Source organism: Tyto alba, unplaced genomic scaffold, assembly GCF_018691265.1.
Source record: "Tyto alba isolate M040663 unplaced genomic scaffold, T.alba_DEE_v4.0 Super-Scaffold_5, whole genome shotgun sequence".
Classification (NCBI taxonomy): domain Eukaryota; kingdom Metazoa; phylum Chordata; class Aves; order Strigiformes; family Tytonidae; genus Tyto; species Tyto alba.
In genome coordinates, this window is record NW_024881326.1 from 15,638,233 (window position 1) to 15,663,484 (window position 25,252).

The 25,252-nt window shown below is 36.7% G+C and overlaps 1 protein-coding gene across 1 annotated transcript in view; it reads left to right on the forward strand.

Moving 5' to 3' along the window:
• Positions 1-25,252, forward strand: part of LOC104364206 (connector enhancer of kinase suppressor of ras 2) — a 215,331-nt gene that overhangs the window by 87,766 nt on the left and 102,313 nt on the right. Inside the window, exons 3-6 of the mRNA XM_032982760.2 lie at positions 10,025-10,227; positions 11,528-11,615; positions 19,474-19,515; positions 24,082-24,201. Coding sequence (XP_032838651.2) covers positions 10,025-10,227; positions 11,528-11,615; positions 19,474-19,515; positions 24,082-24,201 — 453 coding nt within the window. The remainder of the gene's footprint in view (positions 1-10,024; positions 10,228-11,527; positions 11,616-19,473; positions 19,516-24,081; positions 24,202-25,252) is intronic.

Genomic DNA, 25,252 nt, shown 5'->3' on the forward strand with positions numbered 1-25,252 from the left:
CTCTCTTAACACTTAAAAATAAATTTAACAATTTCTTTAAATACCATATTCTGGAAAAAAAGTGTTTTAGAGGCTGGTTTTATGGTCCAAGTTCTAAAGGTAAGACTATCGTTTTCTAATTCTTATCTGAAATCAGAAACACGTGGCTTTTTCAACAAAATACTTTTCAAGACACCTTAATTATGCTTGGTAACACTTATATATATCGGTTACAATGGAAATGCTAAAGCTTTTCCTGGAAGTAAAAAATACAATGCAAATGTTATTAAATAAGGTTAAAATATTTAATCTTAGCGTAGTGTCTACTTAATGTATCTATTTACAAGATAATAGGAAGGTATATGAAGTGCTTAGAAGCACTGTGACAAGTTTCAAATTACAGATTCAGGAGACAAGAAGGAATTGTGCCACAACTTGCTTCTGAAAGGTAGGATAATTATAACGGAAGGGAGTGCTAGGTGGAGGAAAGCTACACAGAAAAGAATCAAAGTGTTTCAGATTGTATACTCTAATTTGTATTATGATGTTACATATTTGCATAGTATTATCATAGTTGTTAATAAATTCCATACTTCTATGAAATATCATTGTGTTCTGTGCACATAAACTAGGTTATAATACTGCAGTTTAACTGTCATAATAAACTGATAGGCAAATGTTATTAAAGATAGCGAGAAGGATTGTTTTTATTTTGTGTTGCTAATTTACTGATTTATAATGAGAAGAGCTTTTAAAGAAAAAGCTGAAATAGCTTTGAACAATGTTTTACTTGAACTGCAGTCCCCAGCCATTAAGATGGAATGCGTTTTCTTAATACATTTATAGCTTGCAAAACAACAGGGGCTAGGATTTTATATATGTTTAAAATATATAAATTACTGGATATTTTAGCTTAGGTAGCACATATCCAGATATGCTCTCTATTTCTTTCTTTCCTTAATGCAAAGCAAAGCAACTTTTAAGCTAAGCTTATTTTGTAATTTGGGAAATTGATCCTGATTAATATCAAAATAGGTATAATTTTCTGTGTTAATGTATTTTGGCGTGCAGTACAGCATCTCCTTGCTATAAAGTAACTGGAATGACCATTATAATAGTAATTTCACTAGACATTTACTACAGACAGATAAGTTAAATTGTGCAGAAGTGGGGGTTTGTGATAAGACGTTTTGAGAATTAGGTCATGTTGGGTTCAGTTGCTTCTTATTCAGATGCCTCATCCCTTTGCTCACAGAGCATGTGATTATGATCATTACCCAATTAAAACACCACTGTGCAGTGACAAGTCTGCCACGGTATGAACTACATCTGACAGTTTCCTTAATAAAACTGACACCGTTTCTTTTATTTATTTTGTTTAACTTTTCATTGTGTTGTCAAAACTTGCATTTTATTATGATCATTATTATAATCATTGTTCCCTTTTTACCATTCAGGAAATGTGTTAAGTTTTAGGTTTCAGTCTCTAGACCTGAACGTGTGTACTGATTCATATGATCACTAATGGATTTTGTTATTTGGTTTTAGATGGAGGACATTTTTAGGCACCATATAAGGCTGCTCTTAGGTTAAGGTTGGCAAGAGATGGATTTGGTGGATGGACTGTGATATAGTTGAGGCGTTGGTTGGGTAGCCACATCCAAAGAGATACAGTCAACGGTTCAATGTCCAAATGAAATCCAGTAATAAGTGGTGTCCTTTAAGGGTCTGTACTGGAACCAATACTGTTTAATAATGACATAGGCAGTGGGATTGAGTGCATCTTCAGCAAGTTTGCAGATGACACCAAGCTGAGTGGTGAAGCTGATATGCCAGAGGGAAGAGGTGCCATCCAGAGGGATTTTGACAGGTTTAAAAAGTGAGCCCATGTGAACTTCATGAAGTTCAGCTAGGGAGAAATCTCCAATATCTGTGCAGACTGGGAGCAGCCCTGCAGAGAAAGACTTGGGGATAGTGGTGGATGAAAAATTGGACATGAGCCAGCAATGTGCACTTGCAGCCCAGAAAGCCAACAGTGTCCTGGGCCCCATCAAAAGAAGCATGGCAAGTAGGTTGAGCGAGGGAATGCTCCCCCTCTACTCTGCTCTTGTGAGACCCCACTTGGAGTTACTCTTTTCATCTCTACGGCTCCCAGCACAAGGAAGACATGGACCTGTTAGAATGGGCCCAGAAGAGGCCACAAAAATGATCAGAGGACAGGAACACCTCTCCTGTGAAGAGAGGCTGAGAGAGTTGGGGTTGTTCAGCATGGAAAAGAGAAGGCTCTGGGGAAACCTTGTTTCAACCTTTCAGTAAAGGGTCTTATAAGAAAGATGGAGAAAGACTTTACCAGTGCTTGTAGCGACAGGACAAGGGGTAACAGTTTTAAAGTGAAAGAGGGTAGAGTCAGTCTGGACATAAGGAAGTTCACCCTTGTGCGGGCGGTGAGGCGCTGGCCCAGGGTGCCCAGAGCAGCTGTGGCTGCCCCCTCCCTGGAAGGGTTCAAGGCCAGGTTGGATGGGGCTGGGAGCACCCTGGGCTGGGGGAAGGGGGCCCTGCCTGGGGCAGGGGGTGGGACTAGGTGATCTTTAAAGTCCCTTCCAACCCAAACCAGTCTGTCATTCTACGAGCAGCAGCACGTAATGATTCTAAATAAGACCCCAGCTCTGAGCACTCAGACACTGGTAATCAGCATGTGGTCACAGGCAATGAAGCACTCACTACGTTTGCCCTAGGACTAGGTATGCAGTGTGTTTAGTACAGCGCATCAAAAATTAAGCAGTAGGCCAATTAAAAGTAAAAAGAGCCCAATATGCTGTGAGCACTAGTTATGCCAAAGGTGTAATTGTTAGCAGACTGCAAGTCACGTTATAATTTTTTTTCTATCTGCATACCACTCCAGCAGAACTTTAACACTACCACATATACTACGCTAATTACAAGGTGTGATTTATTCTTTCAGCTGAATTTACATCACCTCTGCTCACATAGAATACCAATCTAGATATTTTAGCACTTTATTTTAAATCTGTAATAAATATTTAAAGTGAGTCATATTCTGTGGAACCAAAGTTTAATACATACTCTTAATTTAGTATTTTAAATGTTATAGTAAAACTTGTTTACGTGTTCAGATAATTTCAAGGGAAGGACCTTTGTGGTTTACATGGAAAATTTATTTTACTTATTTCAAATTGCTATTCATATAAAGGATATTCAGCTTGTAAATTCTTTTTAAAGAGGACAAAAATTACATGCCTGATGGAAACACACTGCCTCACATACTCTGACTTCATGCTATTTTGTTAACTTCATTTTTAAGTTGTATCGTAAAAATATCACAACAAAATTTTAACAGATCTACATGATGAAATCAAAGAAATGTTTAGAGACAAGTATTTTAGCATCAGGTTTCCACTGTGTTTTCTATTAGGCTCTTAACCTTTAAAAAGATGCCTCCAGGCAGGAAATTAAACAAACAAAAACAAAGTGTGTTTTGATGGGTTTCATTCTATTAGGTGTCAGAATTATTTATGCTAAAATCATAGTATATGATTATTTTATATTTTTGCTTTTAGTAAACAGACTGTGTTTGCCTGTTTATACTCATTAAGTGCTAAATGACTCTATGCTATCATAAACACTGTAATTTTCCTTGTGAAGATAGGGCCTTTGCAGGAGCGGTGTGCACAGCGATGCAGGCAGCAGGGAGCTGTGAGATCCCATCTGGTCCCTTGTCTTTTCCCAGAGGAGATTCCAGAAGCCCAGAGCTGCTCTGGGGAATCTTCTTTCCTGGTCATCTGGCGGCCGGGGGAGAGGCCTCAGGGTGGGTGAGGGCAGGTCGGAGGGAGCGGCAGGCTGGCGGGGGGGCGAGCAGGCAGCCCCAAGGGGCCAGACCTGCTTTCCCAGCAGATGAGGGGCCGGGCACCCCTCAGAGCTGCATCAGATGCTGCAAGTGCAGGATAAGTCAATTTATGTGTAACCTGAGAACGGGTTGAAAACCAGTCTGTAGTGGGGAAGATGTGCCTGCAGACTGAACTTTTAAATTAATTTCCTGATCCTGCTCGCTATACGACGATGCTGGGACTCGGGAAGAGGGCATGGCAGCATCTCTCTGTGGCAGTTCACAAATATGTCGGCTTAAATCAGCGGGAGACTGAGCCGTGAGGAGTGGGGAGTCCCCTGAGCCCAGAGGGGGTGCCTTTGGGGGGCTGGGGGGCAGCGGCCTGCTGTGCTCAGGGCGTGTGGGGGTGAGGGCAGGGTGGCACTCGCAGCGCAAAGGCGCAGCTGCTGCCTGGGTGTGCGAAGGGTCCGAGCCGCTGCTGGAAACCGAGACCTGCAGCTACGGCCGCCGCCACTGGACTGGACTGATACATTGTGGGGATTCTTTAAGTTTATGCATGAAACAAAAATGTGAGTGTAGCACAATATTTCAGTTGTGGTATTTTAAATGCCTTAACGTAGTGAATTTCATGTAAGATGCTTGAATTTCAGTCAAGATTGTTTCCTTTAATCTCCTCAGTCAGATCTACTTCTCTGTACTTTAATTTCTCTGAACCTTACAGTTCAGTGAAAATTGTAACACTCTCCAATATCACCTACAGAAAAAGCTGTGTATGCATCTGTATGCTTATACATATTTATACATATATTACACTGACTACTTACATGAATTAAAACATCAAGAAAAACTACTATAATTAAAAATAATTCTGCTTTTAAGGTAAGTTAAAGTCATTACTTATGCAATATAAACTATTTAACTAAAATTATATCCTATGGAGAATAAATTTCAGTGTGCGTACTTTTTTTTACCTCTGTATGTCATGTATAGCAAAACAATTTGATTAGATTAGTACCTTTAAGTAAATAATGATGGGTTATTTTCCACAGAAGAAATAATCTCTGCTTATGTTGCAGGTATTTTTTGCTCTGCTTCTGATCTTTAGGTGTTAGTGTTTACAAAAAATTGATTAGCACTTATCTTTTGGGGTTTTTTTCCCGTTGTTCTTTTCTATCTTAACATTTGCTACAAAAATTTGGCCTATTTTATCTTAGTAGCTAAATCTTTCACAGATAGTTTTATTAGCATAAAATACTATTTTGTGATGTTATTACATACCTGAAAATAAGATATGAAAACACCGAAAGCTGTAGCTGAAGACCGTTTTTTTATTCACTGCTTTGAACATGTAAAAACCACAGGTGTTATATTGTCAGATGGATAAAGAGTTTACTCAAATTTTCCCACTGTCTTTTTAAAAATGGAACTTCAAACCACAATGTATGTACAAAACAAGCAGAGTTTTTAGCTGGAATTGTGAGACAGACACAGAGCCGGAGGGTTCATTGTCACTGTGTATTTAGCCTTTTTTGCATTTTGGATTTATGCCATTAAAAGAAAGAAATATGTTTGGAGACAGATATCCTATTTTTCAATTTCTAGTGTGCATTTTCAACTATACAGCATATTCAGCATCTTATCTCTTGCATCATATCTTCTACTCGGCACTGGTAAAAACAACAGCCTGTTTCAGGTTGTTGAAAGAAAACTGGTATTCTCTCCTGCCTTCTCAATTCTAGCACTTCTGACAACAGCCACCTGTTTTTTCTGTACTTCAAAAAAACCCTGATCAACTGCAAAAGCCCTGGAGGTGATCTGTCCTGTCTCTTACCTCTCACCACCCTTCAATAACCCTAATCACTTGGAATACCGAATAAGGCGTCTCATACTGACCAGGAGAGGGGAATTGGAGTGCTGGCAGGAATTCCTCACTGATAGTTTGAAAATCAAATTAGAGAATGAAATTTCTAAAATTCAAAACTTTGTTTTACAGGCAGAAAGCAGACTTACCCTTAAACCTAAGTCAGTTGTACATCTCACTAACAAGTGTCACTTCAAGCACATCTTCATCTTGACATTATTGCTAATGATATTCTTCTATAATAAGTTTGTCTGGCTCTGTTCTCACATTTGCATTTCTAACTCTTGAAATCCTTCTTTCCAACTCCTGTCATTGAGTAGGGCATCAAAAATTTCTGAGATCCAACCTAAACTATACTACTGAATCAATCTGTCCCTGAATGAATCAGATAATCTCTGTCACTCTTTTTTGTGTGCATGAAATTAATATTATTATATATTACACTCAGTGGATATACAGGATTACTTACTGTTTCAACAGTACTTTTATGTGAGGAAACTTAAGTAAACATTTAATAGATTTACCACTCACATCTTCTGATGTTCAAGATGTGCTGTTACTTTGGCCCTTTTCTTCCAGCAGTTACCCTTTCCACAACACACCTGTCAGGCCTGTTTTAGTGAAATGGAGTGTAGTCAGCTTTAGTCTACTTCCTATTCTCACCAAGCACTTTCATGATCCAGATTTTGTAATAATTTGGTAAACTCTGGCTGTGTAGTTCTAGACAGACAGTGTTTGGGGTCACTTTAATAGTCAGTATTCATTCTCTGTACTGTATGTCCATTTCCGCTAATGGAGTAATTTGGTAAAAGTGGCTATGCAGCAACCCGAAGCATCATAAAACAAAACCAGGGAGTGGAGCAAACATTGCTTGTTTGTTTTGTTTTGTTTTTCCCTACACTTGGTATGAAAAATAATCCTGCCTTTCGTAATGACACCCTCTTGACCCTTTTAGAGGTTTTTTCTTTTTGTGTTTTTCCCTTTATTTTTAAACCAGAAATTATATCTGGAATTTACAGTACAAGTAAGAAATCACCTGCCAGGAGATGGAGTTTTATGGGCTCAGGAGCATCATTTCTACAGTGTGTCTCACAATAACAGCACATATTTAACACTGGGAGGGCAGAATAGATGGCTGTGATATGGTAGTTCTGATATGGTAGCTGTGATAATGATTTAGTCTGGCAGGTTTGAGACTATCTCAGTTAGCATCATACAGATGAGGTGCCTATAGGAGTTAGAAGAGATCTGGATCCTTGCTGTGTCATGTATACAGAACAAGGCTACACACCTACATCTAAGCTGCACCTTGTCCACCCATGTTTTCAAACATGTTCCTTGAATCATGATTGATACAGTTAAAATTTGTGTGTGTACCTTCCTGTTTACTCCCCTCTTTTCTGGAACAATTTCTTTTCTATCCCATCACCTTGACCACTGACTAGGGGAGCCCGAAAGGGGCCATTCCTTCAGGAGTTTTCTCATGCGCTGCCCCAGCGGGGCTTGTGAGGCTTCGTGGCATCTGAGCCTCAGCCTGGCAAACAGATTGTGTGGGAGGTGGCAGCGGGGCGAGAAACGTGTGCGGCTGCACGAGGTGAGCTGCGCTGCTGTAAATTAGGATGAGGTGCTCAAACGTAATACTTTCATGGATTATTTCTAACGACTGGCTTTCTCTGTTTTTAGTTGGTTATGGTGGTTTCATTTTAAAATTAGAATCTTGGATATGAGGCAAGCTTAAATTTAGAGCAATACAGTGTTTCTGTCTTCTACGGAGATACTGATTCACTGCCATTTTTATAATATTTTAATCTTTTCCCCGTTATTGCATCTTGCTAAGTCTCAAGTAAACCACTAACTTGCATCAGCACTTTTACTGTGCTGAAAAATTTCCTTTCATCTTCTGATTATCTTCATGGGCATATTCTATCTGTGCTTTGCTATATTTTAAATTTTATATTGGTATTAATTGAAGTTGCCAGTGGCATGCAATTTATAAACTTTAAGATAAAATAAATAACTTGTTCACTAGGTGGATTTCCTCAAACATATTTTCTGTTCAATTCTCTGTGTTTTCCAGTGACTTGAAAAGATCACTCCAGCAGTCTATATTTGCTAGTATCTAATATACTTTCTGATTTTTATAGATTCACTAGTTAAACTGTTTCTTTTCCTGCTTAGCTTTTCTTGAAAGTAAACTGACAGGTTTCCAGAGCTTTTATGCAATAATGAATTTTTGAGTGAAACATTTTCTGCTTGTTTCCACTGGGATATGCAAAGTTGGACTTGGAAATAAAAACAGGAGGATCTGATTTATCACCCTTGTAATGTGTTGTTGAGTCTGAAAAATCAAACTCTTTCTGAGGGGAAACCGAGCACTGCCTAGCTGGTTGCTAGCTGGTAAAGGCATTCCAATACAACCACCTACTTATCATCTTGGCACGAGTAGAAGTTGAGAGAAAAGCAGAGCAGGATATGGTGTTCCTTCAGTGCTTTAATAAAAGAAATATTAGCCACAAATATTAAACAAGTAGCATACTAATATCAATCACAATTTGCTTTTTAACTTTAAAGTTTTTCAAATTAGAATGGCTGACTTTACTGATGCTGTTGTTAAAAGTACAGTAATGGTTCTGGAAAAATGCTGAAGAGAATTGTTCTCATCTGTAGCTAAACCAGTGTAATTTACATTTGTTTCACTAGTCAGTCTTAAACTGGATGCACCCAAACCTCATTCTCTGTGACACTTTAGGCATGATATGTATATAACAATGAAACTAATTCTGTCCGTACTATCTAAAATTATTTTTAAATTTAAGTTATTTTCAGTGAGCTAAGATAGCAAAGTGTTTCCATTTCTTGTAGGTTGCCCTCCAAGCTGGAGGCAGGAGGCTTGATTTATTTTTCAGAGTGAACTTTGAGAGGGAGAATGGCTGGCAGAGAAGGCATGGTCCTAAGTACCAGCTGTAAGTGGTCCAAACAACTTTACCAAATGTTTGTTTGTATTTTGTTTGACTTACATACAATCTCATTTCATAAGCTTGTTATTGGTCAATACGTTTTCCTTTTATGGTGTAAGAAATTACTATTTCTAGTACAAATATCCATATCAGTGTCCATCAATACTGTGTATGGTTTATGGTTCTTATTCTCTGTTTTGAGGAAGAAGTTCAGGCTGAAAAATTAATGTGATATTGATGATCAGTCATCCTCTGTAACATATGCATAGTTGAAATTAATAGCGGGCAATCAGTTCATACTCTGAAAGTTGATTTTGTTTAAGTGCTCATTAAATTCTTTCATACGATACATCCTGTTGTGGCAGCAAGAAATCTGAGTTCAATTCAGTGCATTTGAGACTTTCTATGTGAATTTGAGTGAATTATTTCATGTATATGAGCTGAGATATCCTTGTACTTGTTATCTGGGTCTAAGTGGGGAATTGGCTTGGTGATAAAAGGACAGAGACATGAATGAAGGAATGCAGATAAAGGGAAAAGACTTGTGTGTGGAAAACTGAAATTCGAACCATTCCCCCCCCCCATCAGAATTAGAACAATGGAGGAAAATCCATTAAGAACTGTTAAATATGAAGACACCATCACTGGCTGAAGTCTGAACTCCTAACAGCTGTTACTACATGCCTGCTTTATTCTCAGATTCTGCCCTACGCAGTCATTGGAAACAAGAGTACCACATCTTTGCTCTGACCTGATTTGACTGTTCCTATATTACATTACATATGGGACAGCTGCTCACCAACAATAGCAGGGTTCAGGAAGGAGTTTTCCTGTAAAAGTCTGTCACCAAGGCCATGTAAGATTTTATACCTTATTCACAGTGTAAGTAAAAGGGAAGTTCTGCTAAGGCTACATTAATGCAAGTTTGTAGAGGGACTAACACAAATCTGAGTGAGTGAGATCTAGTGCAGTGGGACTGCTAAAGACTCAGAGGTAACATATACACTGAATGGTTGGTTAACACTGACCCATAGCAGGTAGGGGGTAGTGGACTGACTCATCTTCACTTTTTGAAAACAGGAAAGATCTTGACACCCAGAATACAGGGATTCTTTTTGCTTTCCTCTCAGTGAGCTACTTGGACCAATGGGTCTGGGGACTCTACCATTGTGAGTGTTGGTGACATCAGAAGTGTTTGTGCTAACAGGATGGATGCAGTCTTGCATGTCCTACACAAAGCAGTCTGCTGCTTAGTCTAATACCAACATCCATAACTATCTTAAACTTTCAGCCAATACCATTCAGAGTGTTTAACCTCACAGTTTTGTTCACAGAGCTGGCAACACACTATTTCACTTAATTACATATCTTCTTTACCCTCAGAATTATGGTTTGGAGACCGAAAACCTGAGAACTCTGTCTCACAAGCTGAATGCCTCAGCCAAAAATCTTCAGAACTTCATAACGGGTAGAAGGAGGAGTGGCCATTATGATGGCAGGGCCTCCAGACGACTGCCAAATGATTTTCTTACCTCTGTAGTTGACTTGATTGGTGCTGCCAAGAACTTACTTGCCTGGCTGGACAGGTAATTTACTATTCCTTGATCCTTTATGCATAAGAATAATTCTTTGGGTTGTTTTGTATTTGTTCTTTCTTTTTCTCTTGTACCCTTTTATTCTAATATTAAAATGGCAGTTCCGAAATTCTAGATTAAATTTTATTTGAAAATTTCTCAAATATTGGAGGCAAAATGTAGTACCCTTTTACGTCAGGAGGGTGTTAAAGTTTTCTCTAGTTACTTTTTCAGATTCTTTCAGTCTGATAGTATTCTTTTCTGCTATTCCAAGTTGACATCTCACTGCCATAAATGGTAATATCATCAGTAATTTCAAAAAGAAGGATAAGGAAGAAAAGATTGTGGAGTTTGAACTGTCCTTCAGCCATCAAAAAGACATAAAAAATCTGGGGTTAAGCAAATCACTTAAGAATATTCAATATAAATTGTAGTACTTAGTCTGAGAATTAATTTTTCTTATTAGTGTCTTAATCAAGAGTAGGATTTATGTGTTAGGTACAGTTGTGGTGTTGGTTAATGCTCAACAATCAACCACTGCTTCTTTTTCCATCTATGAAGTGAGAATTTGATTAAAAGCATCTCTCTGAATACATGTAGTTAAAATTTTGACTGTGGAAAGAAAGAAACCAAAACATAAAATAGAATCAGAGCATTTATGTTTTGTTTCTTTCTTTGCAGTTATAGCAATGGATAGCTTTATCTTGAATCTGAGTGATTCTGAATGTATAAATGACACCTTAGAAATCACAGTGAGAGTGAATCACCCTCCTTTACAGGATTTGTATAATCCTGGTGACATCTTCCTAACCTAATGCCAGCAGTCATATTCCCTCGGGCTATGACCTTGTCAGTTCTTATGAATTCAAATAGGGTCAGATTCAGCTAGAATTTGGAAAGCCTGAAGAAAATCCAAGTGTGCAGGAAGCTGTTAGCAACTAAGTAAACATTACTTTCCTCTCTGAATTAGGGTGCTAACTGCTGCTCAAGAGTGATGTCATACTAGAAATGCTGCCTTTTTAATGAGCTGTACAAAGGAAATCTAGACTACTTACAATTATTTGGAAGCTCCTATTTCCACTTCCCACAAGAACGATAATGTCTGATGTTCAGCCAAATTCCAGTTTACATCCCTCCTGACTACATTTTTTCTTATTTCAAATGCATACTTTACAAAAATTGTGTAATTTGCTGCTGAAGTTTTTAATGATTTGGTGTTTCACACTCCTGTGATCTTACATGTATCTACTTATACAATAAAAAGGAGTTATAATCCTTAATGCTGTATAAACCTATCCTTCCTTTGTCACAGGTCTCCATTTGTCAGTGTGACAGAATACTCACTGCTGAAAAACAACATTGTTCAACTGTGCCTGGAACTAACAACCATTGTGCAACAGGTAGGAGTGTTTATCTTCTGTTCTGAGTCCTCTTCATACAGTTGCTTAAAAATTGCTATAATAGAAACATTGCTAAGCTTTTACTTCGCCAGAAAAATTGTTTTAGCATTACCTCTCTGTTCTTTGCATATTCTCTTTCTCTGGGAGTGACGGGAAGACTTTTGGACTTCGATTATCCTCATATGCCTGGATAGATTGAAGGACATTGTGAAGTTAAAAATAATTCACTTTGCTTTTGAGTAGACAATTTCATGTCAGTTTATCTACCACCATGCAAGTATTAAACAAAAGAACAAAGCCACAGTGGGAAACAGCTTAACTACCTCTAGCAGTTTATTGCAGATTGAAATATGAATGATCAAAAATCTTTCAGTCTTTCAGGAACGGGTTCTTACAGTACATGCAAATATATTCAGAATTTCTACTGTGACTTCTTCACTCAAAGGCAAGCCAGTTACATAAAAGCTATTTAGTGATCAACAAGAAATATTCACAACATTAAACAAACCCAGTATGGAACAAATAAGGGTAGTAGTATTATCATCACTGACATTCATTAATTAATTGTGATATAGTACACTCCACAGGTACATAAAATTAATCAGGTATGTAGTGCTACATAATATACAAAAATTATTGCTTGGAAGTAAGGCAAGAGGTGACACACGGGTACAGAAAGACTGTGGGGAAATTAGTTTTACAAACATTTACAGTGAGCTCTTGTGAGTGGATAAAAATATTGATGAGAAAAAATAGTATTACTGGAATACATGGAGATGTTAGAGAACAGTCAAGGCTGTCTTGGAATGGAGCAAAAGAGAAAGATGAAAGTGTTGTAGGAGGGAAAGCAAGAAGAAATTAAACACCTTCCTAATGAGGACAGCCTGAGAGAGTTGGGGTTGTTCAGCCTGGAGAAGAGAAGGCTCTGGGAAGACCTTAGAGCGACCTCCCAGTGCTTAAAGGGGGTACGGGAAAGGTGGGGAGGGACTCTTGATCAGGGGGTGTGGGGATGGAGCTAACAGTTATTTAGATTAGATATTAGGAAGAAATCCTTCCCTGTGCGGGGGGTGAGGTGCTGGCCCAGGGTGCCCAGAGAAGCTGTGGGTGCCCCCTCCCTGGAAGGGTTCAAGGCCAGGTTGGACGGGGCTGGGAGCCCCCTGGGCTGGGGGAAGGGGGCCCTGCCCGGGGCAGGGGGGTGGAACTAGGTGATCTTTAAGGTCCTTTCCAACCATTCTGTGATTCTAAGAAAGCTTTTCTAATGTCGTAGTTTTGTAAGCACATTAAACTGGCCCTGCCTCCAATATACAGGGCTTCACTGCCTGTCTCTGTCCTGTGCTGACACCATTTTCCATGTCAACTCACAGCAGCGCAATCATAGAACTCATTTAATTTAAAAAACTTCCTGGAGTAGTAGCATTCTGAAAACTTCTTTTTTTTTTTTTTTTTAATTCAATTTCATTTCAGTTCTTGGAAGAAATTATTAAGGCTGATAAATATCATTCTTTGTATTTTACACTGTTATACTTAATTTATAATATTCAGCTTTATTCCTGTTAGAAATTTTGTCCTTTATGCATTTTTGTAGTGCGAAACAAAGATCCTTTTTCTCTTTTCTTGGTTTAAAAATTCCTATGTAGGCATTTAATTATTTATGTATCTTTATTAAGTTTTCTCTTACAAGGTGTTTATAGCACTAGGCTATTTTTGATTTACAGGCTAAGCAAAATTAACTTCTCTACAGTATAAGAAGTTCTGATTCTGCCCTTCAGCTGATATTGCACTTTGTGTGAGTTTGAATTTTTTCCCTGTGGTCTAAGTGAAAATAGTATAATTTTGAATTTCTATCTCCATTTCTGTCGTTCATTTCACTGCTTTTGGCAGATGAAATTCAGTTCTGCTCTGCCAGCAATAGTTTGGTTCTTTTTTTTTTCTTCAGCTCCACTCCCAAAGCTGTCCTCATTTTGGCAACTTAAAAACAATCTATCTTTTACACAAACTCCGAGACATTCCAAGATGTAAAATGTTTAGTTAGTTCTTCAGGTCACTTACAAATCAAGTTTTGACTTTTTCTTTTCTTATTGTCGGATCTCAGTTATTTGATAGTCATCTATTAAGATCTTTTAACAGTATATTAAACTTAGCACCAGAAAGAGTAGATAAAACAAAATCATTCATAGGGAGACAGTTTTGCTGGTACTAAATCTGAGGAAAATTGATCTTAATGTATGAAAGCAGAAATGTCTCACCTAAACTAGAATTACATGCTTAACTGTAGGCTAAAATATTAAGTGAAAGGCATAACTAATAGAAAACAAGATCTCGAATACTTTCAGATACTCCTTGTTTTAGGAATTATATAAATTTTAGGTATTTAACTTAGAGCGAAAATCACAGTAAAGGCTATGCATTTGGCACATTATAAGGAATGTCTTCAACCTGAAGATTTATTTTGTGCAAAATTAACATGCTTTGTGTACATAAAGTACAGCTGCCACTCAAGCTGAAGCTCCTTCTATATAGGGGACATTACTATGTAATCTCAGTTTAATATAGACACTGCTTATGAATCTTCTTGCTAGGATGTCTTGTATGTATTTGAGTGACATACTCTTAGATCTAATAATGAAGTAGATCTCTTTCTCTGTGTGAATGCAAACATGAGATCTTCATTCAAAATTTCAACCAAACAGGTGAACTGCAGTGTTGGGTATTATTATTTACATACCATGTAAATGCTACAATGAATAAGTAGTCACTTGTTTATCTGTAAATAGTATCTTCTCATGATGGTTATAAGAACCTTGATCTTTATTCTCTAGTTTTAGAGAGGTTTTATACCTGCTCATTTATGTTTGGGAACGTACTTTATTCTACTCAGTTTTCTTATCCTTCACGATCTCACCTTCACTAAAATAAGTTGGGAAAGTATAAAAGAATAGCACTACACAGAAAACTGTGGAAACATCTTGATTTTAAAGTGCAGTGTCCCATCAAAATGTGTTGATGATATGATGATAATGTGCAAAAAAAAGCATGTTACTTCAGAGTATTGCAAATGTCTGGGTTCTCTGACTTCATTTTGAACTATAGCTCTAGCTTGAAAGTAGACTAGCTCTCATTTTTGCTCTGAAAATTAATCCCCACCAGACTAACTAAACTGAATTTTAATTCTAGTGCCAAGGCTACCCTGGGGAAAGATAACTGGAATAGCTGGGAAAGAATAGGTTTGGAATTTTGTTCATAAAATGTAGCCATTGGTTAATTTTTCATTGAGTAGAAAGAGTTCACTAGTACTACTAGAAGTTGTTTTTCTGATGATTATTTTACTGATTATGTCAAAGATGTTTACACCTGTGATAGGTGCTTTTGATAGATGCAGTAAACTGCATGAACAAATATTCTTTAAACTAATAGTTTGTCTGTGTCTTACCAAAGAATGTCAGCAGAACTCAGGCTATTTTTTTTTCCAACAAAAGCCAAACAATATGTTGCTTGTTTTCCCCTCTATTAATGTTTAATTAACCTCACTGAGATAAAGTCAGAGACCACATCATGTCATTTTACCCTAAGTTTAGTCAAATAGTTTGTCTTTAGGATGAAACATATGGTTTTTTAAAGCTATTTAGTTTGTACTGCAATTGATAGAAATTGTTTCTTAGTAGTTTCCTATACCTGGTCTAACTTTTAAATTAGTCCTCCTCTGAGCAGGTGGTTGGACTAGATAACCTCCAGAGGTCCCTTCCACCTGAATTGTTCTGTGATTCAGCAACTGCCATTAAAAACATGGGTGTTATTTTCAGTTTGAACTTTGCAGACTTCAGCTTTCAGCCCTTCAATCTTATTTTGCTTGCACTTGCTAAAGAACATTTTGTTATCAAACATCTGTTCACTGCTTTCTAAATATAGCTTATGATCAAGTCTTTACCTTAATTAACCCAAGAAAAGTTACTTTAGTGTATTTACCATTGTATATTTGCCTAATTTCAAAGCATTCTCATTCTTTTTAGAGTGTGAATTCCAGAAGAATGTTTGATTTTATGTATACAAGGAATATATTTTTAAACATCATGTTGTCATATCCAACATTCAAAGATTGCAGTACATATTTATTGCAGTGTTATATCAGGAAATGGCATTCAATTGGCAAACATCACAAAGTTTTAAGTTTTCTTCCAAGCTGCTCCTTTAAAGGGTCTCTTTCTTTTCAGCAGTTGACCTAACTCATGCTGTTTTATTGTACTAAGTTAATGAACTATTTTTATGTGTTAGTTAACTGTCCTCAAGATTTGTCATAAAACATTCTTTATGGTACCTGCAAATTTCAGTACTTGCATTTTTTTTATTTTGGAATTAAAAACAAAAATTATGGATATAGAGTGGGTGAGCACAGGTCCTACTGACCTTTTCTCTTTATGAATATTTAAAAGAAGGCTGTTTTACTTAATCAGAGTTATGAAGGTGTACTGTACCTTTGAAAGGTAGGATATTCTGGATAGCTCAGAAGCCGGCTTGTACATAATACTGCTGCTGTGACTGTTTTTGTAATTCCTGTATTTTACTCTTTTACAGAGCGGATATAGAATGCAGCTGCTCATTTTTTTTTTTTTAAGAGGTTTTAATCTCTAAGCAAAAACATTCTTAACATGCCATCTTGCTTATGGAGGATGTAGAAATTATTTCACTATAACGATTATATCTTTTCTAAGAAAAATAGATCAAAATTCTATAAATGCTAGACCTGGAAGACTTTTTTTTTTTTTTTTTAATGAGATCCCTAGTGCATTACTATTTATCAGAGAAAAATAAATCAGAAGAATATTGTGACCTACATATCTTAATATTTTATTATAATGTTGCAGGTGCTTTTAACCTCTCAGTTAAACTACTCTGATGTATTAAAAAAAAAAAAAAAAAAAGTCAATATACATCTATTTTGGAAGGAATCCCAAAGCCTTTAACATTTCTAATGCTAATGTAATCTTGAATGCGCAATGTAAGTATAGCTAACATTAATTCTGCTCTACAAAACAGTAGTATTTCAGTTTTACTATACATATTTTTTGACCTAAAGTAATTAAGTTTATGCAGAGTGAAGCTCGTATTATATTTCTAGCACAGAAGTTAAAGGAATAATTTGAAAAGGAACATTAGCTCTGAAATCAAGCTGCAAGCCCTACTGTGACTGTTTTGTTCTCTTGGTACTTGGAGGGTTAAAAGAAGATCATGAATGTGCTGTTTGAAGTGCATAAAACTCTAGGAAAAACTGCCTTGGGCATTGCCAACCAAACTGATTAATTGAATTCTCTTTTTTTTGCTGTAGAAAATAGCAGTATGAATACAGAAGAAACATCAAAGTGATACTTGACCATGAAATACTAATATACATTCTCTCTGTGTTTCTTGGCACTCAATCTTCTGATTTTAACATTCTTATTCTGTAAAAATATTCTTTAAACTGTATTCACTTAGAAGTTAATTTCTCTACAAAAGTGCCGATCCTCCAAGATAAACATGACCCTTAGAGTTGAGGGTGCGACAGCTACCTGTACCAGGGCTGAGTGGCTCGGACAGGCTGAGGAACAAGGTCCTCCAAGTGGCACCCAAGGAAGAAGGTTCAAGAGCTGGGCATGGCGTCAGTGGATGGGGCATAAACAAGGATTTGAGCTGCTGGACTCAAAAAGAAGAGCAGAGATCTGCCAGTGAGCTGCTGCTATTTCTCTTGCAAAGAGTACCACAGCTGAAGCTGATCATCTAGCTTATCTACTTCTAGAGTAAATGGAGTGAGGATGTAGGAATTATTGCATGGGAAGTTTAAAGCAACTAACTGTTATCGCTAACATATTATGATCTAGGAAAGAGGAAATCTTGAGAACTGTGGGAGATCTTAAGTTACTTGAGGGGATCTTTTACGTATATCAGTAAGTTAAATTTTACTTTAAAACTTATTAAAGGAAAAAAGACAAATAAACAAGACAGTGTTTCTCCTCATCCTTAAAAATATGTCCTGAAATCCTTATCTTGCTTTGTAGAAAGCTTTTTTCCAATGTGACATAGCATTTGGAGAAGTATTTAGCAATTTCTCAACATAATTCTTCTGTTATTAAGCATTAATTCACTTAAATGTAAATAATCAGTGCCAGTATGGCATTATAAACAAAATTCCTATGACAAACAAGGCCCCTGGTGAGACAACGATCCCAGCCTGGCTGGTCCTCAGCACGCCTTGTGGCAGCCTCTTCATCCCCTCCCACACAGGGCTCTGGGACTCCTGCCAGCCACTGGCTCGGGCTGTCAGTCTCCCTGAACACAGGGAGATGTGGGGATACCTCAGAAATATTTTCTCCTCAGATTTTGTTACAGAAAGGCACCCCTTTGATGACAGGTAGGTGTTGTGGGCCAGGGCTCACCGGGTAGCAGTGTGGTGGGCTGCCTGCCTCAGGCGAGTGGCTGGAGGTTCTGGAGCTCTGGGGCTGGGGGCAGAGGGACCCTGGCTGTGACTGCCCTCTGAGGTGACCAGGTGTTTTGGGAAGTCTATTCTAATCTCACCCTGTCTGGCAAACTTGAGTTTTCTGTATTTTCCTTTTAATTTTATGTTTTAGTAAAATATAGCTTGAGAGACTGTGTGGTGATTTCAGGTGCTGACTGGCAGGAGAGTGGTGGGGTAGAGCTGCCTCAGTGCACTTGGGCCCTCTCCTATAGGAAAGGGTTAAATACTGTCATGTCATATCTGTCTTGCTTTATAGAGGACTGTATAGAGGAAATACTGAAAACATTAACAAGAAGTAGAGGCATTACCTATCTTTTAGGAATTTGTATGCTTAGTTTAATGAAGAAAAAGTAATATTCTAGCCACTGTAATATCTCTAAATCAAAACACAAGTTAAGGGAGTGATGGAGTTAAGTTATGGAGTGATAAGATTTATTATTCTTAAAATAATAGCTAAAATAGGAAAATGACTGCTCTAGAAGTTACAAGTCTATAAGCAAATTAAGAGGTTGATCAGTAATATTGTTTTTCAGGCCTACTTTAAATTAATTTGTTAATAGCAATGTTGTGTAATGAAAAGCTGGGATGGAGTTGTTCTTTGAGGGGCCTTAACGGCAGTGAAATCCCCTGAATAGCCCTGGATCAATGCTCAGCATGAGCAAGCCCATGTCCTTTCCCATCCATTTTTGGTGTGGCCTGTACCTTCCGGAGTCCAAAGCTAGAGCAGTTACGTGACTTCTCCCAAGAGATGGGAGCACTGCTGTTTCTTGTCCCTTGTGGATGGTGTAGATAGTGAGGGCCTTGAAGCAAAAGATGGAGCAAACCAAACTGACAGTGTGGACACACCATGTTTAACATCTTTAGCATTGTACTTAGCAAAATATTCTGTTTACTCTTCCTTCCCATGCTTTATATTAACACCGTCTACTAGTGGTAGGTCTGACAAAACTGTCTGCACCCCAGACAAGTTGTAGAACAGGTAACAAACATTCTGCCTGATTTAAGGCTAGGCAATGTATCTGTTGCTCTGCACATCATTGAATTCTAACATGCCAGATTAATTACATTCAATTAATTTTTTCTCACTGTCATGACTCTGATCCCCTGCTTTACAGTTTTATTGCTGCTAATATTGAGCACAAGTTTCAGGACTGTCAAGGGAAGACTAGATCCCTGAGGTTAACCAGCCACAAGAGAAGTCAAGTTTCCTAAGATTATGAAGTAACCTTCTGGTCATGATGAAACTAAAGAGCTATTTGTCTTTACAAATACCTCTATAAGAGATAGATATCAGCATAAAGGCTTCTTTTCTTTCTTAATAGGACATTTAAAATAATGTACATTAATTGATTTTGGTTTATTTTACTACAGGATTGTACAGTGTATGAAACAGAAAATAAAATTCTTCATGTGGTAAGTAATCTAAGTATTCTGCTTTGGTATTTTGTAATCCTACCTCTTCCACTTAAATTTTTTTTTTTTTTAATAATTAAGGCTACTATAGGAAAATATAGTTCCTTACTATTTGACACAACTTCTGATAAATTATATCATCTGCTAAAAGTTAAAATTTTCATAAATAAGATCAAATAGTTAAAAAGTTAAAAATTATTTTCAAGACCAGCAGGATAGATATCAGTTTACATGTTTTGTGATCCCCTGAAACCAACTTAGTAAAAGCTAGTTGTGCCTCCTGTCAGCCAGTTTAATGATTGCCCCAGTACTCTAGATTTAACACTCAAAAATGTCTGTTTTTACATCAAAATGAAGAAATGGAGAAGTGTTACCCAAACAATATTAATGAAATATTTTTTCACCCGTGACCTGGTTTCCAGTTTCTCTGAAGACTGAAGGCTTACAGAAGGTGGTGTCATTTGTTTAAGAACCATTCCTATCAAGTCCTTTTACTCTTTCCTAAATTAAAAGCCTTTCAATTTTAAGGCTTAAAAATCAGCTTCCTTCTGGTATTCCGCAACTTATGCCCGTTTATTTTAAAGAGCCAGATACTGCCTCTCACCCTCCTCACACAGTTCCCTGCAGTAATGTTCTGTTATACCTACAGTTAATTACAAACACATAATTTGTAATTCTTAGATTATTATAGAAGCTTCACAGTACTCTTACTAGTGTCATACTCTTACTAGGATTGCTGGCGTGGAATTCCAGCAGTGGATCCATCAGACCTGGTGCATTACTAGCTTCACTGCTTGTCAGACTGAACACTTTATGCTTTCAGCACTCAAAAAATCTAATGACAAAGGGAAATGGAAGAGTCTCATACAAAGTTATTGATTAGATATTGGATGTTAAGTTCAAATACTTTATATTTTCCTAGTACTGTCACTGAAAACTTGTTCTGACACTGAGATAGAGTTAAAGCCTATGGTGAAAGAGAAATCTCAAAGGATTTACAAGTTCAGATAAGCTTTTAACAAGCTCAAACCAAGTGCCTGACTTTTTTTTTTTTTTTTTTAAAAAAAAAAAGCCCTTTACACATACTCTGCTTCCAGCAGGGATTAAAATTTGTCATAAAACATTGATGTGTTGTTAAATTCGGAAAGCAGACAGTGACTGTTGGAAAAAAGCTTACTCTTGCAAACCTGATTGTGAAAAGAACTTTTAAAAGCACCTGAAATCTTCTGGGATTTAGAGTGTGTATATATATTTATGCACACATATATATATATACACACACATCTTTTAACCCACAATTCTAACTGCATATGACTTCTAGAAATACATCTTTAACAGCAATGTTACTTTTGACTTTCTACCCATTCTAAACGATAGCCTAAAAAGATAAGAGATAGAAAAGTTTCCATTTTTAAGTATTCCATAAGCTCAGCAGTGAAAGTGTGATGAACCTTAAGGAGCCTGGATCTCAAGGCAGTAGAACTCAGCCTGAGCAAAATCATTTGAAACTACCTGATCCAGAGCACACAGGCTTGAAGAATCAACCTGTTTATCATTGTAACTCTGGGCAAAGTGAGAAGAATCACCATCTTCCTCACAGCATCTTAAAAAAAAAGAATTTCTTCAAGGGTGCTGAATTCAAGAATAAGCTTTGTATACTGATAATTTCTTTTATGGTCACTTTATTTATAAAAAATTAAATTTAAAAAGTACTCAAGAAAAATAATTGTGATGTTCTGAAGTAAAATTTTCCATTTGTAAGAGGATCTATAACTCTTAAGCACCACATGGCATTTTGTTTTATTTCTGAAAGGTATTGAGAAAGATATACTTAGAAATAAAGACAGATTTATAAAATGATAATTCATGATTGACTTTCTCCACTGGTTGCTGGAGAGATTCACTGAGGTGCGGATTAGTTTGGCAGAGCCCCACACTAAGGCAGCATGTGCTCAGATGTGATTATAGGTGCACAGTTGCCATTTCTTCAGTAGTCGTATGACTAGACTGTGTCTACTCTGGGACTCAGGTATTATGGGAGAAAATAAAACATGAAGGTGTGATCTTCAGGACCACTTAAATTGCATGTCTGAGAGTCAGGTTTCTTTCCTTCAGATATCTGTTCAGCAAAGTGTGGTTATCAGGACTGTGTTGGTTCTTTAGGACAATATAGTATACCTGTGATAATTAAAAATTACAACCTGCTAGTTGTTTTTTTCTCTCAGCAGGAAATACAGTTTATTAACTTACATTCATTGTACCAACCCAACAGTGGCTGCCATACTAAAAATACTTTTTGTGGTGGATGGGTTTGTATGGCTTGTTCAAGACTTAGTGGTTTCCTAGAGCTTCTGCTCTTGTCATGGCCCATTGAGAAAAATGTAATAAATGTTTTTAGGAGTTGGATGGCCTGTAAAGCTGCATGTAAGGTTCCTCTGCAACAGGTACTAAACTTCTTGAAGAACCCATTTTTGAGATTTTCTTAAGTGCGGTAGTATTGCGCCATCTGGAGAGTATGTACTTTGCTTCTTTGTGCTTTTGGAACTAGTACACAAGACTTTGGTCCTTTCTATTTTTTAATGCCAAAAATACTTTAGCATATGTTAATATATCATCTCATGTTGATAATGTCATACCAAACACTACTTCCTGACCCTGTACTATTATTCATAAATTCCATTCAGTTAGTCCCATTTATACTATCTCAACCTCTCCATTATTTACAACTGGTGTGAAGCCTCTCTTGTATCTGCTGAACTACCTTTACAGCAAACTGATATTTTTAATTACTCTAATATACTTTTTTTGAATATTTTCCTCATGATAAAATCCTACATAAATTTTTAGTTAACTTTGTGAATCATGGGGAGATCTTAAAGATTTGTAAGACTAAACTTGATTGAAAACTTCTTTCTTGTTTATTTATTGAAAAAGTTTTTGCATGTGACACCTGTAAAGTTAAAACATTACATCATAAAGTAGAAAGTGTTGTCTCTGGGCTTGAGTCTGCATCTAATCTGTACATACGATGTTAAATATTAAGGCATAGAGAGGGCCTCAATTCAAAATCATAGTAATATTTTGATGTGACAGTAATTCAAAAGCTGGATGAAAGAATATACTCACAGACAGGGTCAGCCATCAGTTCATATGTAGAATAGCAGTACAGTACAGTACATTTTTTGGGCAAACCAGTTTCTGTATCTCTGATGGGAGAAGGCAGGACCTAAAGTTTTTGTTTAGGAGTTCTGGCACAAAGCTGAAACCTCTAGAAATATTTCTGGTAATGGTGACCTTTAGATGCAGTCACACATTCCTGAATGGGATGCTTTGCATCTTGCAGCTGATACAAAAATTAATAGCCATGTCCAGTACTCCAGAACTGTACTTGGATTTCCAGATGAGTAACTATATAGTGAATGGAAATGTAAACTATAAATTCAGCCAATTAATTTATTAATTGTGACAGCTTTATTTGTTTAACCTATATATATAGTGTCAAATGAGATATTAGAAATCCTCATGCTTTTGCAGATGCCTGAAATAAAACTTCCCTTAAGGGATTTCGCTAGAATTTGCTAGAATTGGGGAAAATGTGAGTATAGTCCCCAAAGAAAAATAGATGCATACAGTACAACCTTGACTGGAAGACCTTTCTGAAATTTATATAAATGAATGCTTTCAGATTAGGTTTAAATATTTTTAGACAGTCTTTTTGATGGAACGCTTCAAGCAACACATGCAAATTTGGGAATAAATCTTTACACAAGAAGATTCACTGAGAGTACAGATCAACTCCTTTCAGATCCATAAAATTAATGTTTGCCTTTGATGGATAGGTTTAACCTGTCAGCGTCACTGTTACCATCTATGCTACAGGGCTCCTACTTGGAAGGTGTTTGTGTGGATTGGCATGAAGGTTTGGGGATCTTTAGCTGGAAAGCAGGATAACATAATATTATTGTGTAGTTGTAGTGATCTAGAATATCAGTTAAAGGATGTGTTCAAAGATGCATAAGAATTTTACTTCAGGAAATGGATTAACTAAGGTACTTTTCCGCCACTCTAATTTTTAACAAAGAAAAACATTTCTAAATTATATAATGCAGAATTCACCTAATTATCACTGTCGGTAGGGTTGTTCTCATTATTTGGTAGCCAAAATAGGTTATTAAATTGACGTATAAAGCATTTATTTTTACATATTTCACTCAACTTCCATTGTATGTATAATGATACACTACAATGACAGATAAGATGAAGTTCATCATGTATGTTTTTTTAAATGCAGTTGGAGTGGAGAAGATTCGATATACAGATGTTCCCGTCTGTATGGACAGTAAAATCTTTCCATCAAAGAACTGTATTTGCATGTACATTTCCTTGTCATTTATGGATATTTTATTCCCTTAACCTCTTGTTCTTGACTTTCATATACCTGTACTTTTTACAATGCTAAGAAGTAAAATTATCTGTTTATTCTCAGTCAGTTCTCAGAATAAGAACTTCTTCACTAGTAGTTTCAGTTCAAAATGAGGAATTATATTCACTTGTTTTTCTTCGTAGTGTAAAACCTTGTCTGGGATTTGTGACCACATCATTTCGCTCTCATCTGATTCTCTGGTGTCACAGTCAGCACATCTTGAGGTAGTTCATCTCACCAGCATTATGCCCAGTGAGGGTTTGGTAAGTAGCAAAGCAGTTTAAAGTTTAACTGTTAGAATACAGAATACAAGTCTCAGTTCTTTAGAGTGATTCCTTTTTTTAATTTATCAAGAAATCAAAATGTATTTTCATGCAGTGTCCTACTTTTTGGGTAAGCCGAATCAGATTTCTGAAAGTGGTTTTAATTAACATTCATCTAAATAAAGGGATTGTATTTTTTTTTTTTTTTTCAATTAAAACCTGTTTTACTTAGGGCTTCATATGCAACTGGTAACTATACGAGCAACTAAAGAAAAGTTACAGCCCTTTGATAGCAATATCGCAGTTTTAGGAATGTACCAAAATAATCACCAAGTACATACATATACACATAGAATTAACTAAATATAATTAATGTGCTTTGAAAATGGTTAGTGGAAAATATGTTTCTTGGACTTGCATAAAAATGTTACATGCCTCCCTAATTATTCAGTTCAAATCAAGCTTTCAGAAGTATTATCCCAGAAACAAAATAAATCCCTTATATTCATAAATTGTTGTTACTGAGCAGACTAGTTAGGTGTCTTCTGAACATCCCAGCTGCTCTGCATTAGTAATGGGTCACACCATTAAAATTTTTGGCAGAGATGATAGTTAAATAATTATTTGGCTACTGTTTTGGAAGAAGAATTTTTGTGAAATTTTAGGGGTCAGTGGGCAAAGATTTCTGTCTCCCCTTGGTAGTTCCTTACTTTACAACCATTCTAATGTTGGTAGGCTGTAGGAGGATAAGGACTGTGCTTGGGAACCCAAGATCCTAGTTAAAGCTAGCGTGTAAAGTAGCACTGCAGGCCCTGGGATGTTCTTGAACATTCTTCTCAAGAGACAGGCTACTTTTCCCAGTACAATCTCTTATACTGTCTTCAGCTGTTTTCTCAGGATTATTATTTTTTTGTGGCATGTTTCTCCTTTGTAATGCATCATGATTTACAGATTTATTTTAAATTTCTTTTAGTTGAGATGTTTTGTATTATTTCAGTATCTTACTCTTTGTTCTGACATTGAATAGCAATGAACATCATATGCAAATCCT